A 17,127-nucleotide genomic window follows, 5' to 3' on the forward strand; every position below is an offset into this window, starting at 1 on the left:
GACATACAAAGAATATCCACGTGTTTTTTCAACCTCTTCAAAGTTCTTGAACGTTTAGCCTAGGCATATCCAATGTGTTGGTCCCACATACAAATGAACTGTTTACATAAACAATATAAAAGCACCAGATATACATACAAAATATACACGAAAACATTTGTCCCTCACAACAAAAGGTGCAAGAATTTAAATAAGCTGAACTATTTACAAATGGCATTCGTGTATGTTTTACATCCCAGGTGTAGATGATTCGATTTCACTTTCACCATAGCTTGTGCATGTCGTGATAATCTTTGAAGCAGTCCCTCTCTGCCAGGAAACAAAAAGCAATCTGTCATTTCGGACAGAAGATCTGTGTTTTGTGCAATGCTTGCAATTCTTGGCATGTGTGTTAGATAGTGGCGCTCACTTTGAGTGGGGGGGTCTTGTGATGGTAGTGAGCTTGCTTTGGACCTCCGATTCAGCCATTTCCAACACCAGTTTATCTCGGAAGGCCAACTGGGAGAGAGGGTGCTGACCTTTTGCTTTGGCCATCTGCTTATGGAGAATGAAAGCATTTACTGTAGCAATGTCCACAAAGTTGTAAAAAAAAAGTGTTATACCACTTCCTGGTCTTGTGGAGGACCTGGTAGTAGCCTATCAGAGCATCAGATAGGTTGACACTGCCCATGCAGGCATTGCAGTCGTTCACAGAAACAGAAACGTTGACATTCTTCCTCACCCATGCCCCATTGGCATTTTTCACGCTCCTTGAGACATGGTCGTTATTGAATGTCTTATGCTGTGTGGTGAGCATGATTCAATGTAGGCTTGAGGCATCACCGTCCATGTCTATTTTCTTTCAAGAAACGTAAACGAGAACCAATCCTGTGGCTGATGCTAAAGAAAGCATTAGCTAAATCAATTACTGAAAAAAACTCGTTATACCCTGATGAAGACAGCTTGTCTGTCGAAATGTTGGTTATTAGGTTATTCAATTATTGCAATTATGAAGTTATTATCTCCTTTACTTTTCAAGTGCCCAGTGAAATAACACATAGAGCCTGTAGCGCCTGTGTTCCAGGTAATGTGTGAATTGGGCCCGGAGCGAGACAGTGGCTATGTCCTGATTCTCTTCCCTTTTCCAGAAATGTTAACTTGTAATGATAGAAAATCCCTCCAGCCAATGTTTTTAAATCAATGACAGGGAGTGTGCAAGTGTACACTTCGCGAGAGGAATGGAGAGTTGGGACATAGCCACTGTGGCTGCGTCTGAAATTACACCATATGCACTGGCCTATAGAGTGCACGACTTCTCATTGTAAAGTAGTGCACTTGAAATTCAACAGTAGTGCACTAGATTGGGAATAGGGTACCATTTTGCATGTAAATGTCCAAAATGGCATGCTATTTCTTATATAGTGCACTACTTTTGACCAGAGCCCAAAAGGAAAAAAGGGCCTAATTATTTCTGCAACAACACATTCATCACAAATTGTAAGCAAGCTAGTTGCTAACAATTACAATGCCTCCTAAAGGCATGATTGACATCGGGAAAAGATGGTGGGCTATCAGCTGATCATTGATGTTGATGATGTATGTAGATCTGCGAGTTAGATCTTTTTTTTTTCTTATTGTGATTTATCTTCCGTTAGCAAACTTGAAGATGTCCCAGCAACTTGCGGGCAGTGGGTTCAGAACTGAAGAAGGGATGAGTCAGAGGTTGTTTAATTTCACCCCCACCTTTTAGAACCCTGATGTAAATAACCTTGGTCATTTGTTCATCAATGTAAAGCCTACGGACAGAAACCTTGGCGTCTTCTTTGACCCTGACCTAAACCTTGAGCTGCATGTAAAGAAGGTTGCCCAGTCCTGCTTTTATAATCTAATAAATGAGTCGTCTTTTGTTTTAGTCTCTGATCTGGAGGAAGTTGTATATGCTTTTTTCCCCCCTCACGGCGATTTGCTAAACATGTCTCAGTCAGAAATCATTCCATCGTCTATAGTTATTTCATGATGCTGCAGCTTGGCTTTTAACGGCCACCATAAAACTATATCACCACCCAAAAGGGCACTTGGCGAGTGGGGGGGCAAAGGGGCATTTGCTCTGCACAGTTAGACTCCCATCTGTGCATGTGCCTGTCTCTGTGTGTGTCTGAGTGTCTCGGTGTTTGTGCGTGTACGTGCGTAAGTGTGAGTGTGTTTATCAGAACCGAAGGTATTAGGGTGTCTTTTCTGACAGCAGCCCTTGTGAAGTAATCAGGCTGTCAGAGTGGCGTAGAGGAGAATAGAGAAGATCTGAGTACATGGAATGCTGGGGTAAAGGTTCAAAAGGCATTGTAAGCATTATAAATACCCCTGTGCAGAGGCTGTCAACCTGACAGGTGTGTGTGTGTGTGTGTGTGTGTGTGTGTGTGTGTGTGTGTGTGTGTGTGTGTGTGTGTGTGTGTGTGTGTGTGTGTGTGTGTGTGTGTGTGTGTGTGTGTGTGTGTGTAGAGTAAATTGTCACCCGTGCACATACCACCTCAGGCTGTCTGTCGTGAGCACTTCAGGGTGTGTGTATGTGGCATGGGTGTTTATGATTACACCCTTAAAACTCACAGCAAGAATGTTAATCATCCTATAGCCACGCTTACCAGCCTTACTGCAATGTCTACTGGACGGAATAAATCACTGTATGACATGCTGGATTTGACCATCTGTAATTCTCTTATAAGACTCAACCTGTGATTAATAATTTACGTGAAACGATTCTCTGGTTTTTGCTTCTATCAATCTTCTTCTTAGGAAGAGAACCCTAATGCTTTTTTCCTCTCTCTAGCATTGATTCACATCTATTTAAGCTATTCTGAAAGCATCACTCACAGCAAATGTATCGATAGTGGTACCCAAAATTAAAAAGCCCTCCCCTTGTTAAATAGGTATTCCCCTCTTAACATCAGTCTGTCTGGCCTCCATTTTTAAATCTAATTCCATTACAATTACCCTAATCGCCTCATACATCATTTGATAGACACTCCAATCGGCCCTAAAATAAATTTGTTTGCTTGGATTGAATGGTAATGTGTCCCCTGGTGAAAATGACTCATCTATGGGTGCGTTCCAAATGACACCCTATTCCCTATTTATGTGCTGAATTGGCTGTGGTCAAATGTAGTGCACTTTAAAGGGAATATGGTGCCATTTGGAAAGTAGAAAAGTGTGGAGGTGAAGAAAAGTCTCCCTAAACAGCCCCTGTCTGTTACTATGAAACTAGTATTTTGTCATCCCAACATCTGATCTAAAGTCAGTCCTCTGCCACTCGTTTCAATGTGTGGAGTGCTAATGTGAAGTGATGGACTGTTCTCAGACCTGTTGATTTGGAGTCTGAAGGCAAGTTAATAAAGCTATCAGGACTGACCTCTAGACCTCTATCTGTCAACATGAGGGATGTATATATGTGTGTGTATGTGAGTGTGCATGCTTGCATATGTTTGTCTATTTCACTCAAGGTCTTGACCTTACATGCAATGTTCACATCAATGCATACAAAGAGGCACTAATAGTTAGTGATCAATTCAGCATTTAAAAAGCTAATTATGTACACAAAATACTGACAAAGGACCCTAACCCAGTACTTATCATTCTGAGTTTTTGATTTTTCTTTCTCTCTCTCTCTCTAGTGGGATCCCAGGGAAAAAGTGTGGGAACATCATATTCACCGCTGAGGAACTGAGTAACTGCAGGGTCAGTATCACACACAACACACACACACATATTCTCATCCATTCAACATAGGGAATATACATTGCAGTGCTTGAAGCATCACTACAGACCCGGGTTTGATCCCACGACCAGGAGACCCATGAGGCAGCGCACAATTGGCCCAGCGTTGTCTGGGTTAGGGGAGGGTTTGGCCGGCTGGGATGTCCTTGTCCCATCGCGCTCAGCCCTCAACATAGGGCTGTTTCGGAGGACACATGGCCCTCGACCTTTTCCTCTCCCGAGTCTGTATGGGCGTTGCAGTGATGGGACAAGACGGTGACTACCAATTGGATATCATGAAATTGTGGAGAAAAAGGGGTAAAAATAAATAAATAAAAACAGAGAATATAAAAGAGTGTCTGTGTCCCAAATAACATCTTGTTCCCACAATACTTTTGACTACTTTTGAGAGCACAATGGGCCCTGGTCAAAAGTAGTGCACTACAGTGGCTTGGGAAAGTATTCACCCCCCTTGGCATTTTTCCTGTTTTGTTGCCTTACAACCTGGAATTAAAATACATTTTTTTTACACAACATGCCTACCACTTTGAAGATGTATCATTTAATTGTGAAACAAACAAAAAATAAGACCCCCAAAAAACTTGAGCGTGGTTAACTATTCACCCCCCCCCCCCACCCCCCATGTCAATACTTTGTAGAGCCACCTTTTGCAGTAAGTACAGCTGCAAGTCTCTTGGGGTATGTCTCTATGAGCTTGGCACATCTAGCCATTGCCCATTCTTCAAGGCAAAACTGCTCCAGCTCCTTCAAATTGGAAGGGTTCCGCTGGTGTACAGCAATATTTAAGTCATCCCACAGATTCTCAATTGGATTGAGGTCTGGGCTTTGACTTGGCCATTCCAAGACATTTAAATGTTTCCCCTTAAACCACTCGAGTGTTGCTTTAGCAGTGTGTTTAGGGTCATTTTCATGCTGGAAGGTGAACCTCCGTCCCAGTCTCAAATCTCTGGAAGACTTAAACAGGTTTCCTTCAATAATTTCCCTGTATTTAGCGCCATACGTCATTCCTTCAATTCTGACCAGTTTCCCAGTCCCTGCCGATGGAAAAACATCCCCACAGCATGATTCTGCCACCACCATGGATGGTGTTCTCGGGTGATGGGAGGTGTTGGGTTTGCGCCAGACATAGGGTTTTCCTTGATGGCCATAAAGCAAAATGTTTGTCTCATCTGACCAGAGTACCTTCTTCCATATGTTTGGGGAGTCTCCCACATGCCTTTTGGCGAACACCAAACGTGTTTGCTTATTTTTTTTCTTTAAGCAATGGCTTTTATCTTGCCACTCTTCTGTAAATTGCACACGGGTGGACTTTATTGAACTAATTATGTGACTTCTGAAGGTAATTGGTTGCACCAGATCTTATTCAGGGTCTTCATAGCAAAGGGTGTGAATACATATGCCCGCACCACTTTCCGTTTGGCATTTTTTTAAAGTAATTTTTTTAATGTCACGTCACCAATTTGGACTGTTTTGTGTATATCCATTACATTAAGTCCCCCCAAAAATCTGTTTAAATTACAGGTTTTAATACAACAGAATAGAACACCAAGGTGGATGAATACTTTTGCAAGGCAGGGAATAGGGTGCCATTTGGAACGCAAACATTGAAAAATTATCATTCTGACAATGAAATGATGACTACCATATTAAAATTAAAATGCATCCGATCTGTGAATAATGACATTGACAATTCCCCTCAGAGGTATGAATAATTGTATCTCTATCTCTCTGTTCCGTTAATATACTCACTCTCTCTCTCTCTCTCTCTCTCTCTCTCTCTCTCTCTCTCTCTCTCTCTCTCTCTCTCTCTCTCTCTCTCTCTCTCTCTCTCTCTCTCTCTCTCTGTCTCTCCCTGTCTCTCTCTGTCTCTCTCTGTCTCCCTCTGTCTCTCTCTGTCTCCCTGTCTCTTTCTCCCTGTCTCTTTCTGTCTCTTTCTGTCTCTATCTCTCTTCCCCCCACACACACAAAAAAGACAAATGAAAACATAATTTTGGAAAATATGAAATCACCCCCCCACCCTAGAGTTGTTTATTAACCATTATTTGACCAGGTATATTGGCAGAAGACAGTGCACACATTTCTATTTTACGCTAAGTACCTGCAACCTTTTCTAGCATGCGAGCTAAAATGAAACATGTCTCGAGCTACTTATTTTTTCTAGCATTCAAATAGACACATTCTTGCAGGGGAGAATAGAAGAATGTGCCTATTTGAAAGCTAGAAAAGCTAGAGAAAAAAAAAGATTAGCTCGAGACATGTTTAATTTGAGCTCTTATGCTAAGAAAATCTTGCAGGTCCTTAGTGTAAAATAGAAATTAGTGCACTGTTTTCTGCCCAAAAAAATTAAAGTAGCTGTCACGCTACAAAAGGTTGCAGACCGTTGCTCTAAGACATGGAGAACATAGTTCATTATATCGTTCATTATAGAAATATAGTGGAAGGGGCATGCTGCAAGGCATATGACATGTTGTGTTTATTCTGCCACCTTGCTCAGATCTCCAAAAGGTGTGATTTCTAAAGGATGTCGGGCTCATAGAAATATAATTACTAGAACAGGAATCCCCATTCAAGTAAATGTTCTATTTATATGGGTGGGCTGCTCCTCCCAGGAGATATTTGCTCAACCCAAATGAGTCTGTTGTTTTTGCTTTCTCAGAGGTTTCCCTGTGAAATATTATGAATATGGGTGTTGTTCCTGAGGTGCATTGCAGCTCCATACGCATACCATATTATTAATGACTTTTACCATTAAAGCTTGTGTAGTTATCCTTTATCTTATTAAAACGTTGTAATAATTTAACCTCTAAACAATCCCCATACAAGAACCATACATTCACATACTTGGTCAGAGAAATATATAAATGCAACATTAAGAATATTTCAAAATAGTGACATTTAACAGTGACGTTGTAGTTACAATATATGTCATTTAAACTGACATATTAGTTATATGTCATTTACGTTACTTATGTCACTATGGTGACTTAAAACCAGCACCTTGCTTTGACGTTGAGACTTGTCTTTTCTCTCAGGACATTGCTACCATGCAGCTGTGTGCCAACAAGCTGGACAAGAAAGACTTCTTCGGCAAGTCAGACCCATTCCTGGTCTTCTACCGCAGTAATGAAGACGGAACGTGAGTGTGTGTGTGTGCGTGTGCGTGTGTCAAGATGAGTTCACTTCCCACATTGTCTGTTATGTAGATCCAAATATATGAATGAATCTGTCACAAGTATTTTGGAGAAAACAAAGACTTTCATTTATTTGGTATTTGTGGCTTATATTTCTATGGCTATGCCTTTTCATCCCTGTACTTAACGGTCCTTGTGTGTACTGTGTTGAAATGGGGACCATATAAATACAATTACTAGAACAGGAGGAAAAGCACCTCAGACCACGGCCATTCGACTGCACCCTTATGGGTAACTCGATTTCCGTAGGTTCACCATCTTCTTTGGTATTTGTGGTTGATACTTCTAAGGCGTGTGTGCTGTGTACCGTAGGTTCACCATCTGCCATAAGACGGAGGTGGTAAAGAATACTCTGAACCCTGTGTGGCAGCCCTTCACCATCCCTGTACGAGCCCTCTGTAACGGAGACTATGACAGGTGAGTGACGCAGACAGTCAAGAGATCAAAGGTCACTTAGTACCCAGGGTAAAGGCATGACCACATGAACGACACTGAACAAAAATATTAATGCAAAATTGTAACGGTCATCATTGCATGAAGAAGTGGACCAAAGCGCAGCGTGGTAAGTGTTCATGATTTATTAATAGAACTGAACACTGAATAACAAAAACAACAAAGAGAACGAACAAAACCGAAACAGATCTGTCTGGTGCAGACACAAAAACAGAAAACAACTACCCACAAAACACAGGTGGGAAAAGGCTACCTATGTATGGTTCTCAATCAGAGACAACGATAGACGGCTGCCTCTGATTGAGAACCTCACCCGGCCAAACACACAGAAATAGAAGATAAAACATAGAATTCCCACCCCAACTCACGCCCTGACCAAACCAAAAGAGACATAAAAAGGATCTCTAAGGTAGGTCAGGGCTTGACAAACATGCAACATTTTCAAAGATTTTACTGAGTTACAGTTCATACAAGAAAATCAGTCAATTGAATATATTCATTAGGCTTTCACATGACTGGGAATATACTGGGAATATGCATCTGTTAGGCACAGATACCTTAAAAAAGGTAGAGGCGTGGATCAGAAAACAAGTTAGTATCTGGTGTGACCATTTGCCTCATGCAGCGCGATACATCTCCTTCACATAGAGTTGATTAGGCTGTTGATTGTAGCCGTGGAATGTTGTCCCACTCCTCTTCAATGGCTGTTCAAAGTTGCTGGATATTGGATCTGGAACACCCTGTCGTACACCTGTCTATCCAGAGCATCCCAAACATGCTCAATGGGGTGACATGTCTGGTGAGTAAGCAGGCCATAGAAGAACCGGGAAATGTTCAGCTTCCAGAAATTGTGTACAGATTCTTGTGACATGGGGCAGTGCATTATCATGCTGAAACATGCGGTGATCACGGCGGCTGAATGGTACAACAATGGACCTCAGGATCTCTTCACGATTTCTCTGTGCATTCAAATCGTCATTGATAAAATGCAATTGTGTTCGTTGTCCGTAGCTTATGCCTGCCCATACTATAACCCTACCTCCACCATGGGGCACTCTTTTCACAAAGTTGACATCAGCAAACCGCTCGCCCACATGATGCCATACACACTGTCTGCCATCTGCCAGGTACAGTTTAAACCGGGATTAATCCGTAAAGAGCACACTTATCCAGCCTGCCAGTGGCCATAGAATGTGAGCATTTGCACACTGAAGTTGGTTATGACGCCAAACTGCAGTCTGTTCAAGACCCTGGTGAGGATGACGAGCATGCAGACGAGCTTCCCTGAGACAGTTTCTAACAGTTTGCGCAGAAATTCCTACGTTGTGCAAACCCACAGTTTCATCAGATGTCCGTGTGGCTGGTCTCAGACCATCCCGCAGGAGAAAAAGACGGATGTGGAGGTCCTGGTCTGGCGTGGTTACACATGGTCTGCGGTTGTGAGGCCAGTTGGACGTACTGCCAAATTCTCTAAAACAACGTTGGAGGTGACTTATGTTAGAGAAATTAACATTAAATTCTCTGGCAGCAGCTCTGGTGGACATTCCTGCAGTCAGCGTGCCAATTGCATGCTCCGTCAAAACTTGAGACATGTGGCACAAAACTGCACATTTTAGAGTGGCCTTTTATTGTCCCCAGCACAAGGTGCACCTGTGTAATGATCATGCTATTTAATCAGCTTTTTGATATGCCATACCTGTCAGGTGGATGGATTATCTTGGCAAAGGAGAAATGCTCACTGACATGGATGTAAACAAATTTGTGCACAACTTTTGAGAGAAATAAGCTTTTTGTGCTAATGGAAAGGTTCTGGGATCTTTTATTTCAGCTCATGAAACATGGGACCAACACTTTGCATGTTGTGTTTATATTTTTGTTCAGTATATTTTGGAAGTTTCATGTGGTTTTCTGTAGATTTCCTGTACATTGCCCCTACTGTTACATTTGGTCATTGAGCAGAAGCTTTTAGTCAAAGCAACTTTGGATACTGTAGCAGGTACTCTATATTCAGTAAAACCAGGGATTTTTTTCCTGATAGCTATAAATGAGTCTGGTGTAACATCTGGGGGAGTTCCCATTATGCCTTCCGTACAACTGAGCCATTGGCAAGGCTGTGGGACTAAGTAGCCAATGATTTGTGGTTTTGTCACTGTCTGCGCTCAATACTAAGGACTATGGAATGTTGCTGTAGCATGATGTACTACAGTACCCATGATGCTCTGTGGTGGTCAGAATAATGCCAGCAGTCGGCCATATTGTCTCAAAGGCCAGCGCTGGTGTTATTGGGACCAACATGGAGGTTCCACAACGTTTCGTTTTATCTTTGGTTATTACACACACACACACACACACACACACACACACACACACACACACACACACACACACACACACACACACACACACACACACACACACACACACACACACACACACACACACACACACACACACACACATACATACATACATGCACACAAACCCTCACACAATATTACTGATTTATGCAAAGTGCAAATGTCAATTAATCATATTTTATTGTTAATCAATTCAATGTAGTACGTGTCACAAACACATGACCATTTTTACAAGGTAAATCCTTAAGGCTATTTACAGTATATCACAAAAGTGAGTACACCCTCACATTTTTGTAAATATTTGAGTATATCTTTTCATGTGACAACACTGAAGAAATTACACTTTGCTACAATGTAAAGTAGTGAGTGTACAGCTTGTATAACAGTGTAAATTTGCTGTCCCCTCAAAATAACTCAACACACAGCCATTCATGTCTAAACCGCTAGCAACAAAAGTGAGTACACCCCTAAGTGAAAATGTCCAAATTGGGCCCAAAGTGTCAATATTTTGTGTGGCCACCATCATTTTCTAGCTCTGCCTTAACCCTCTTGGGCACAGAGTTCACTAGAGCTTCACAGGTTGCCACTGGAGTCCTCTTACACTCCTCCATGACGACATCACAGAGCTGGTGGATGTTAGAGACCTTGCACTCCTCCACCTTCAGTTTGAGGATGCCCCACATATGCTCAATAGGGTTTAGGTCTGGAGACATGCTTGGCCAGTCCATGACCTTTACCCTCAGCTTCTTTAGCAAGGGAGTGGTCGTCTTGGAGGTGTGTTTGGGGTCGTTATCACGTTGGATTACTGCCCTGCGGCCCAGTCTCCGAAGGGAGGGGATCATGCTCTGCTTCTGTATGTCACAGTACATGTTGGCATTCATGGTTCCCTCAATGAACTGTAGCTCCCCAGTGCCGGCAGCACTCATGCAGCCCCAGATCATGACACTCCCACCACCATGCTTGACTGTAGGCAAGACACACTTGTCTTTGTACTCCTCACCTGGTTGCCGCCACACACGCTTGACACGATCTGAACCAAATAAGTTTATCTTGGTCTCATCAGACCACAGGACATGGTTCCAGTAATCCATGTCCTTAGTCTGCTTGTCTTCAGCAAACTGTTTGCGGGCTTTCTTGTGCATCATCTTTAGAAGAGGCTTCCTTCTGGGACGACAGCCATGCAGACCAATTTGATGCAGTGTACAGCGTATGGTCTGAGCACTGACAGGCTGACCCCCCACCCTTTCTACCTCTGCAGCAATGCTGGCAGCGCTCATACGTCTATTTCCCAAATACAACCTCTGGATACGATGCTGAGCACGTGTACTCAACTTCTTTGGTCGACCATGGCGAGGCCTGTTCTGAGTGGAACCTGTCCAGTTAAACCGCTGTATGGTCTTGGCCACTGTGCTGCAGCTCAGTTTCAGGGTCTTGGCAATCTTCTTCTAGCCCAGGCCATCTTTATGTAGAGCAACAATTCTTTTTTTTCAGATCCTCAGAGAATTCTTTGCCATGAGGTGCCATGTTGAACTTCCAGTGACCAGTCAGTATGAGGGAGTGTGAGAGCGATGACACCAAATTTAACACAACTGCTCCCCATTCACACCTGAGACCTTGTAACACTAACGAGTCACATGACACCGGGAGGGAAAATGGCTAATTGGGGCCCAATTTGGACATTTTCACTTAGGGGTGTACTCACTTTTGTTGCCAGCGGTTTAGACATTAATGGCTGTGTGTTGAGTTAATTTGAGGGGACAGCAAATTTACACTGTTATACAAGCTGTACACTCACTACTTTACATTGTAGCAAAGTGTCATTTCTTCAGTGTTGTCACATGAAAAGATATACTCAAATATTTACAAAAATGTGAGGGGTGTATTCACTTTTGTGATATACTGTCTATTGATCATCACCTCATATTTCTCAAGGGACATACTGTGTTTGCCTCCCTCTCTTCTCTTTCCCAAACATGTTACATATAATAATGCCCGAGAAGCCAGTGTTTGTTGGATATATTGGCACGGGCGTTGTTAGGCCCGAAATGATCATCAAATAATGATCGACATATTTTCCTTAAAATTAGTTATTTTTTATTAATGTATTCATACTATTTCATCCTTCCACAAGATATAGTCCTGATGCAAATCTAGGGTTGCTAGAGATGTAACCCAGTCGTTTGTTATTTTTGTTCTGTATCTATAGACGCAATCCAGTCGTTCGTTCTAAATGTTGTATTGCCATACCGACTGGCAGCGTTATTTTCCTTTGCTTGCTAGCTAGCCATCTACAGCTAATTTACAGTCACGTCAAAAAGTGCAGACAGAATAACCGCAAAGTAGCTGTATTTGCATTTGTTTAAGCTGTTTTCTAGTGAAGATATATTTCGAAACATCCATAACAATGAGCTTATGATGCCTGACTTTGCCTGGCAGAAAAATAGTGCTCTCTCGTCAGGACATTTTTCAGACAAAAGAAAGACAATCCATGACAGTCATTTGAGCTGATTTTAATCAATGAAACCATATATTCTCTTTGCTATCCACCACAGCTGACTTATGTGATAATGCCGGTGTTTGTTGGATATATTGGCACGGGTGTCTCCCTTGGGTCCAGATAATTCTTTGTGGCCTCGTTATATGCGAGAGTGGCGTATCTGAGAGAAAGAATGCGTTGTTATAATATTGATTTCCAGTAGCCTACTTATGAGTGCAACTTAGAAATAACACAAACAGGCTATGAACAACATACCTTAGGCCGTTCTTGTCTGTTTTTACGAGGAATGAGTTGGGCTTTAATTGTCTGGTGTATGTAACTGGAGGTCAAACCACACTTTCTGGAACAGACCCCTTGGTGAACTGGGATTCAGAGCCTGGGAGTTTTGGAGCTGGGGCATGTCCTTATCGGTAATGGGAGGGTGGCTGTATGTGATATTTTTTCCTTGCTTTCTTAGCTGTTTGATGTTGCCCAGAAATACATTATTTGAAGTGGTAAATTCAGTGTCCTTCATAAGGCACCAGCTGCCACCAATGGAATGCCAGGTAGCTACTTATGCTGTACTGCTCCCCCTTCCCATTTCGAACATTTGCATAAAACTGTCGGAGAAGGATGTTAAACTCCTCCTTCGTGACCGTTTTGAAGTCAGCAACTTTTTATTTTTTGCTAGCCAGCCCTCGAAGCAACGCATAGCCCAGTTTGTATTCTGAACTGTGATTTTTTTCGTTGTGACTTTTCTCTAGGCCATTCAATGCAGTATCCTCAAAAAAATATATATATATTTTTCCCATTCATCCATAGTCATGCCGCAGAAAAGATCATAAGAAATGTTCCACTCATCCATTTTAGTTTTTGCTGGAATGCGGTTTTAACCAATCAGCATTCAGGATTAGACCCATCCGTTGTATAATACATGTATATGACATGTGTATTTCCAGTGTTATTACTGTTGTTCAAGCTTCTGTAGTGTACCATCTTTAATTTCTCTCTTTCTCTCTCACACACTTTATCTCTCTCTCTCTCACACACTTTATCTCTCTCTCTCTCTCTCTCTCTCTCTCTCTCTCTCTCTCTCTCTCTCTCTCTCTCTCTCTCTCTCTCTCTCTCTTATCTTCCCTTTCTCCAGGACAGTCAAGGTGGACGTGTATGATTGGGACAGAGATGGAAGGTAATTTTCTTTCTCTTCTCGCTTCCCTCCTCCCCCTTGTTTCTTCACTCATTAATTTCATTTACAATCTCCAGACAGCCTCAGACGCTCCAAGTCTCCCTCAAATGTCGTCCCTCGTTCTTTCTCTGGAGGGGAATCTTCATCACCTTATTAGTCCAGTGACATTGGGATGGGGGGGATGAGGGGGGTGAGAGGGACTCTCCACCATAAGCACACACAACCATAATTCACTGACCGGAACTTTAAAAGGTTGGCGGTAATATCAGAAGCGAGAGGGTTTATGAATATGAGTGTTGACTTACTCCCTCCATCTCTCTGTCCTCTTTCCTTCTCTCCTTCTTCACTGATGGTGGCTAATAATGTGCCCACAGGGCTTCCTCTCTAAATATCACACGCAGATTGATAGCGGGCAGGTCCTATTTGGCTTTAGGTGATGGTATTTAGATGTACAGAGAGGGGACGGGGTTGGTGTTTCCTTTAGTATAATACTCTTTCAGATGCTGCAGGTGTTACTCTCGCAACTATTCCCACAGTCATGACTTCATTGGCGAGTTCACCACCAGCTACAGAGAATTCTCCAGAGGCCAGAGCCAGTTCAACGTCTATGAGGTAAAAAAATAAAAAAATAACGGTAACACTTAAATTATTGCAGGGGTCAGGGGTCACACAGAGTGTTTCTTGGTGTTCTTAAATAAATCTACTTTGAAACTAAAATGTACAGCTCACACACATGTTTCTGGGCTTTAAAAAAAAGAAGACACCTGTACCATGTCAGATATAGAGTTGAAATGTATTAAATGTTGAGTTTGCATCCCAAAATTACACTTCATATACTGTACATCACAGAAGACTGAAATATAACAAAACTGTTTCACATAGAAACACAGGATTTTCGGGCAAACAACCATACAACAACAAAAAAATTGTATTAATTATGAAAAATATCAATAACATTCCACTAGGAAAGGGCTACAGCCTGCAGGTATAACCCAACGAACACAAGACATAAAAAAAAGTTCAAAATACATCTTTGTTTTGTAAAAAAGACATTGGGAAAACAGTCTTGTGCTCACTGGGACTTTTTTAAAGCATGTTTGAGCCTTTATAATGCTTTATAATAAGGGTTGTAATTATGTTGCCTCTCTATGTAGGACATTTTTTACTGACTAATATTGAAGTACACATGTACACAAAACACAGCTGTTACTCATCAGAAAACATATTATATCTTTAATAATGAGATGAGCATTTTAGTGATTTACCCATTTGAAGCTTCACATTTTCCAACTCTCACGACTTCACTTAGATATCCCCGCTATGAAAATAATGTTATTTTTCATCTGTCCTTTATCACTTAGAATATGACATGTTCCATTCAGTCAGTTTCTTTCCATACCACACTTTCACACAGCAAACTATGTGGTGAAATCAAACTAGTCATCTTTTCAATGTACACATCTTTCCTCTTGTTGTCCAGGTTCTAAACCATAAAAAGAAAGGCAAGAAGAAGAAATACATCAATTCAGGGACAGTAAGAACCTTTGAGCTTGAGCTTTCCATTGTCCATCTATCATATGTTTTATAGATAGGATTCATTGCCAATGTGATATGTCATATGCATTAAAGGTTTTGCTTTGGCCATCTCTTTCTCTTCCCTCTCTCTCTCTTTCACTTGCCCTCTTCCTGTTTCTGCTTATATCCCTTTCCTTATACCCCCCCTCCTCTTTATCTCTCTCTCACTGTTTCTCTCCCTTCTCTCCCTATTTCTCCCCCCTCTCCTTCTCCTCCTCTCTCCCTCCCCTGAAGGTCACACTGCTGTCCTTTAAAGTGGAGTCAGAATACACGTTTGTAGACTTCATCCGGGGAGGGTGAGCCAAATCTTTGTGACGTCCCATTAACATTAGAGGCTACTCTTAATAATGTTGATGAGCCGTTGATGGCTCGCTCAGCCTGGCTTTCATGTCTGAAATTGTTTTGTATTGTTTAAACAGACAATGTCCTTTTTTAGTCTTTATTATGTTTTTGTCTGGTAACGTTTGGGTTATTCAATGTAATTCATCATTGTCTCCCCAGGACGCAACTCAACTTCACAGTGGCCATCGATTTCACAGCGTCTAATGGTAAGTGTGGCAGAATCACTTATACGAGTCGTAGGGCTCTACTAAAGGACTAGTTTCCCCAAACTTCTTTCAAAATAATCTTACTTTTAACATTTGTCAAAGCAGGGCCAAATATTGCCAGCAATATTTTACTATCAAATGAACGTTAGATACTGCAATGCTGTAGCTTCTTGTCAGCGGATGCTGATGGAATTGGACCCACGGCCTTGTAGCTGTAGGTTAATAGGTTAATAGGTCAAAAGCATAGCACTATATCTACATCAATGTATTCAACATGCATTCTAAGACAAGTAGTATGATAGTGTGAAACGTTGCCTGTTTGGCCTATGCCTTTTTTGTACTTGATGTGTGTGTTTTGTATTTTGTGTGGTGTGTCGTAGAGCTCATTTGAAAACGAGACCTGGGTCTCAATATGACTTCCCTTTCTAAAGAAAGGTAAAAAAAATATATATAACGAAATAACCAATGCTCTGTTTCTGTGTTCCAGGTAACCCATCCCAGCCCACCTCTCTGCACTACATGAGTCCCTACCAGATGAATGCCTACGCAATGGCCCTGAAGGCTGTGGGGGAGATCATCCAGGATTACGACAGTGACAAGATGTTCCCTGCCTACGGCTTTGGAGCAAAGCTGCCCCCGGATGGCAAGATCTCCCATGTCTTCCCACTGGTGAGAGAGTGATGGAGGGAGGGAGCAGTTGTTGTGTATATGATGATACATTTTTTTATTGTCTTTATGATGGACTTACTGTGGGTAATGAACAGGCACAGTTTTATTTCTTGCAATGAGGTGCTGGTACTTTATGCTGCAGTATTTACTGATCCACAGAAGAGTCCTCAGTCCTTGGGAACTATATAAATACTATTTGATGACAACGTCCCTTCTGTAAGGTGTTTTTTTTTGCTTTCACGCTTTTACAGATGTGAAGTTGCCATCCACAATGCTTTCTTTATTCATACACTTCCCTTTGCTGATAAGAGTTCATGTCAAATGAGAGTTGGAAACTAAAATGGTGTATGTCCATCTGTTCGGGCTCAGTTGAGAGACCTTGCTGTTTCTTGAAATAGAGTCCTGGTCTATTTTTGAGTAGTCCATGCTACTGAACACCACCCATATCAATTTGTATCCAAGGCTGACTGATGCTCCAAGAATAATAAATGTTTCATTTGCTCTATTATATTGCTGGCAAAACGTGTTTCCCCCTATAACATTGTGTATTTATTTTTGTATAATTTCAATTTTTTTCTTTCTGCATTGTTGGGAAGGGTCCGTAAAAAAAGCATTTCACTGTCAGTCTACACCTGGTTACAAAGCATGTGTAGCGGGGTGCGTAATTGGCGGCAGAGAAGTCAGCCGCAGGAGAGCAGAACTGGGTGATAACCGGAGATTTATTAGCAAAACCAACAGCAACCTGAACAACAAGATACATGGGCACAAAAATAACCCGTCGTGCGCTCACGGGGAACGTGCACAAGCACGACAATAAACAATCCTACACAAAGAAATGGGGGGAAACAGAGAGTTAAGTTCACCACAAGTAATTGAGGAAATTGAAACCAGGTGTGAGGAACAACAAGACAAAACACATGGAAAATGA

At 41.9% G+C, this 17,127-nt stretch overlaps 1 protein-coding gene across 1 annotated transcript in view; it reads left to right on the forward strand.

The window, feature by feature from the left end:
• Positions 1-17,127, forward strand: part of LOC118389549 (copine-9-like) — a 178,797-nt gene that overhangs the window by 114,680 nt on the left and 46,990 nt on the right. The window contains exons 8-16 of the mRNA XM_052527298.1: positions 3,642-3,705; positions 6,777-6,880; positions 7,248-7,352; positions 13,369-13,410; positions 13,944-14,019; positions 14,888-14,941; positions 15,217-15,278; positions 15,484-15,530; positions 16,018-16,199. Coding sequence (XP_052383258.1) covers positions 3,642-3,705; positions 6,777-6,880; positions 7,248-7,352; positions 13,369-13,410; positions 13,944-14,019; positions 14,888-14,941; positions 15,217-15,278; positions 15,484-15,530; positions 16,018-16,199 — 736 coding nt within the window. The remainder of the gene's footprint in view (positions 1-3,641; positions 3,706-6,776; positions 6,881-7,247; positions 7,353-13,368; positions 13,411-13,943; positions 14,020-14,887; positions 14,942-15,216; positions 15,279-15,483; positions 15,531-16,017; positions 16,200-17,127) is intronic.

Source organism: Oncorhynchus keta, chromosome 10 (assembly GCF_023373465.1).
Source record: "Oncorhynchus keta strain PuntledgeMale-10-30-2019 chromosome 10, Oket_V2, whole genome shotgun sequence".
In the NCBI taxonomy this organism is placed as follows: domain Eukaryota; kingdom Metazoa; phylum Chordata; class Actinopteri; order Salmoniformes; family Salmonidae; genus Oncorhynchus; species Oncorhynchus keta.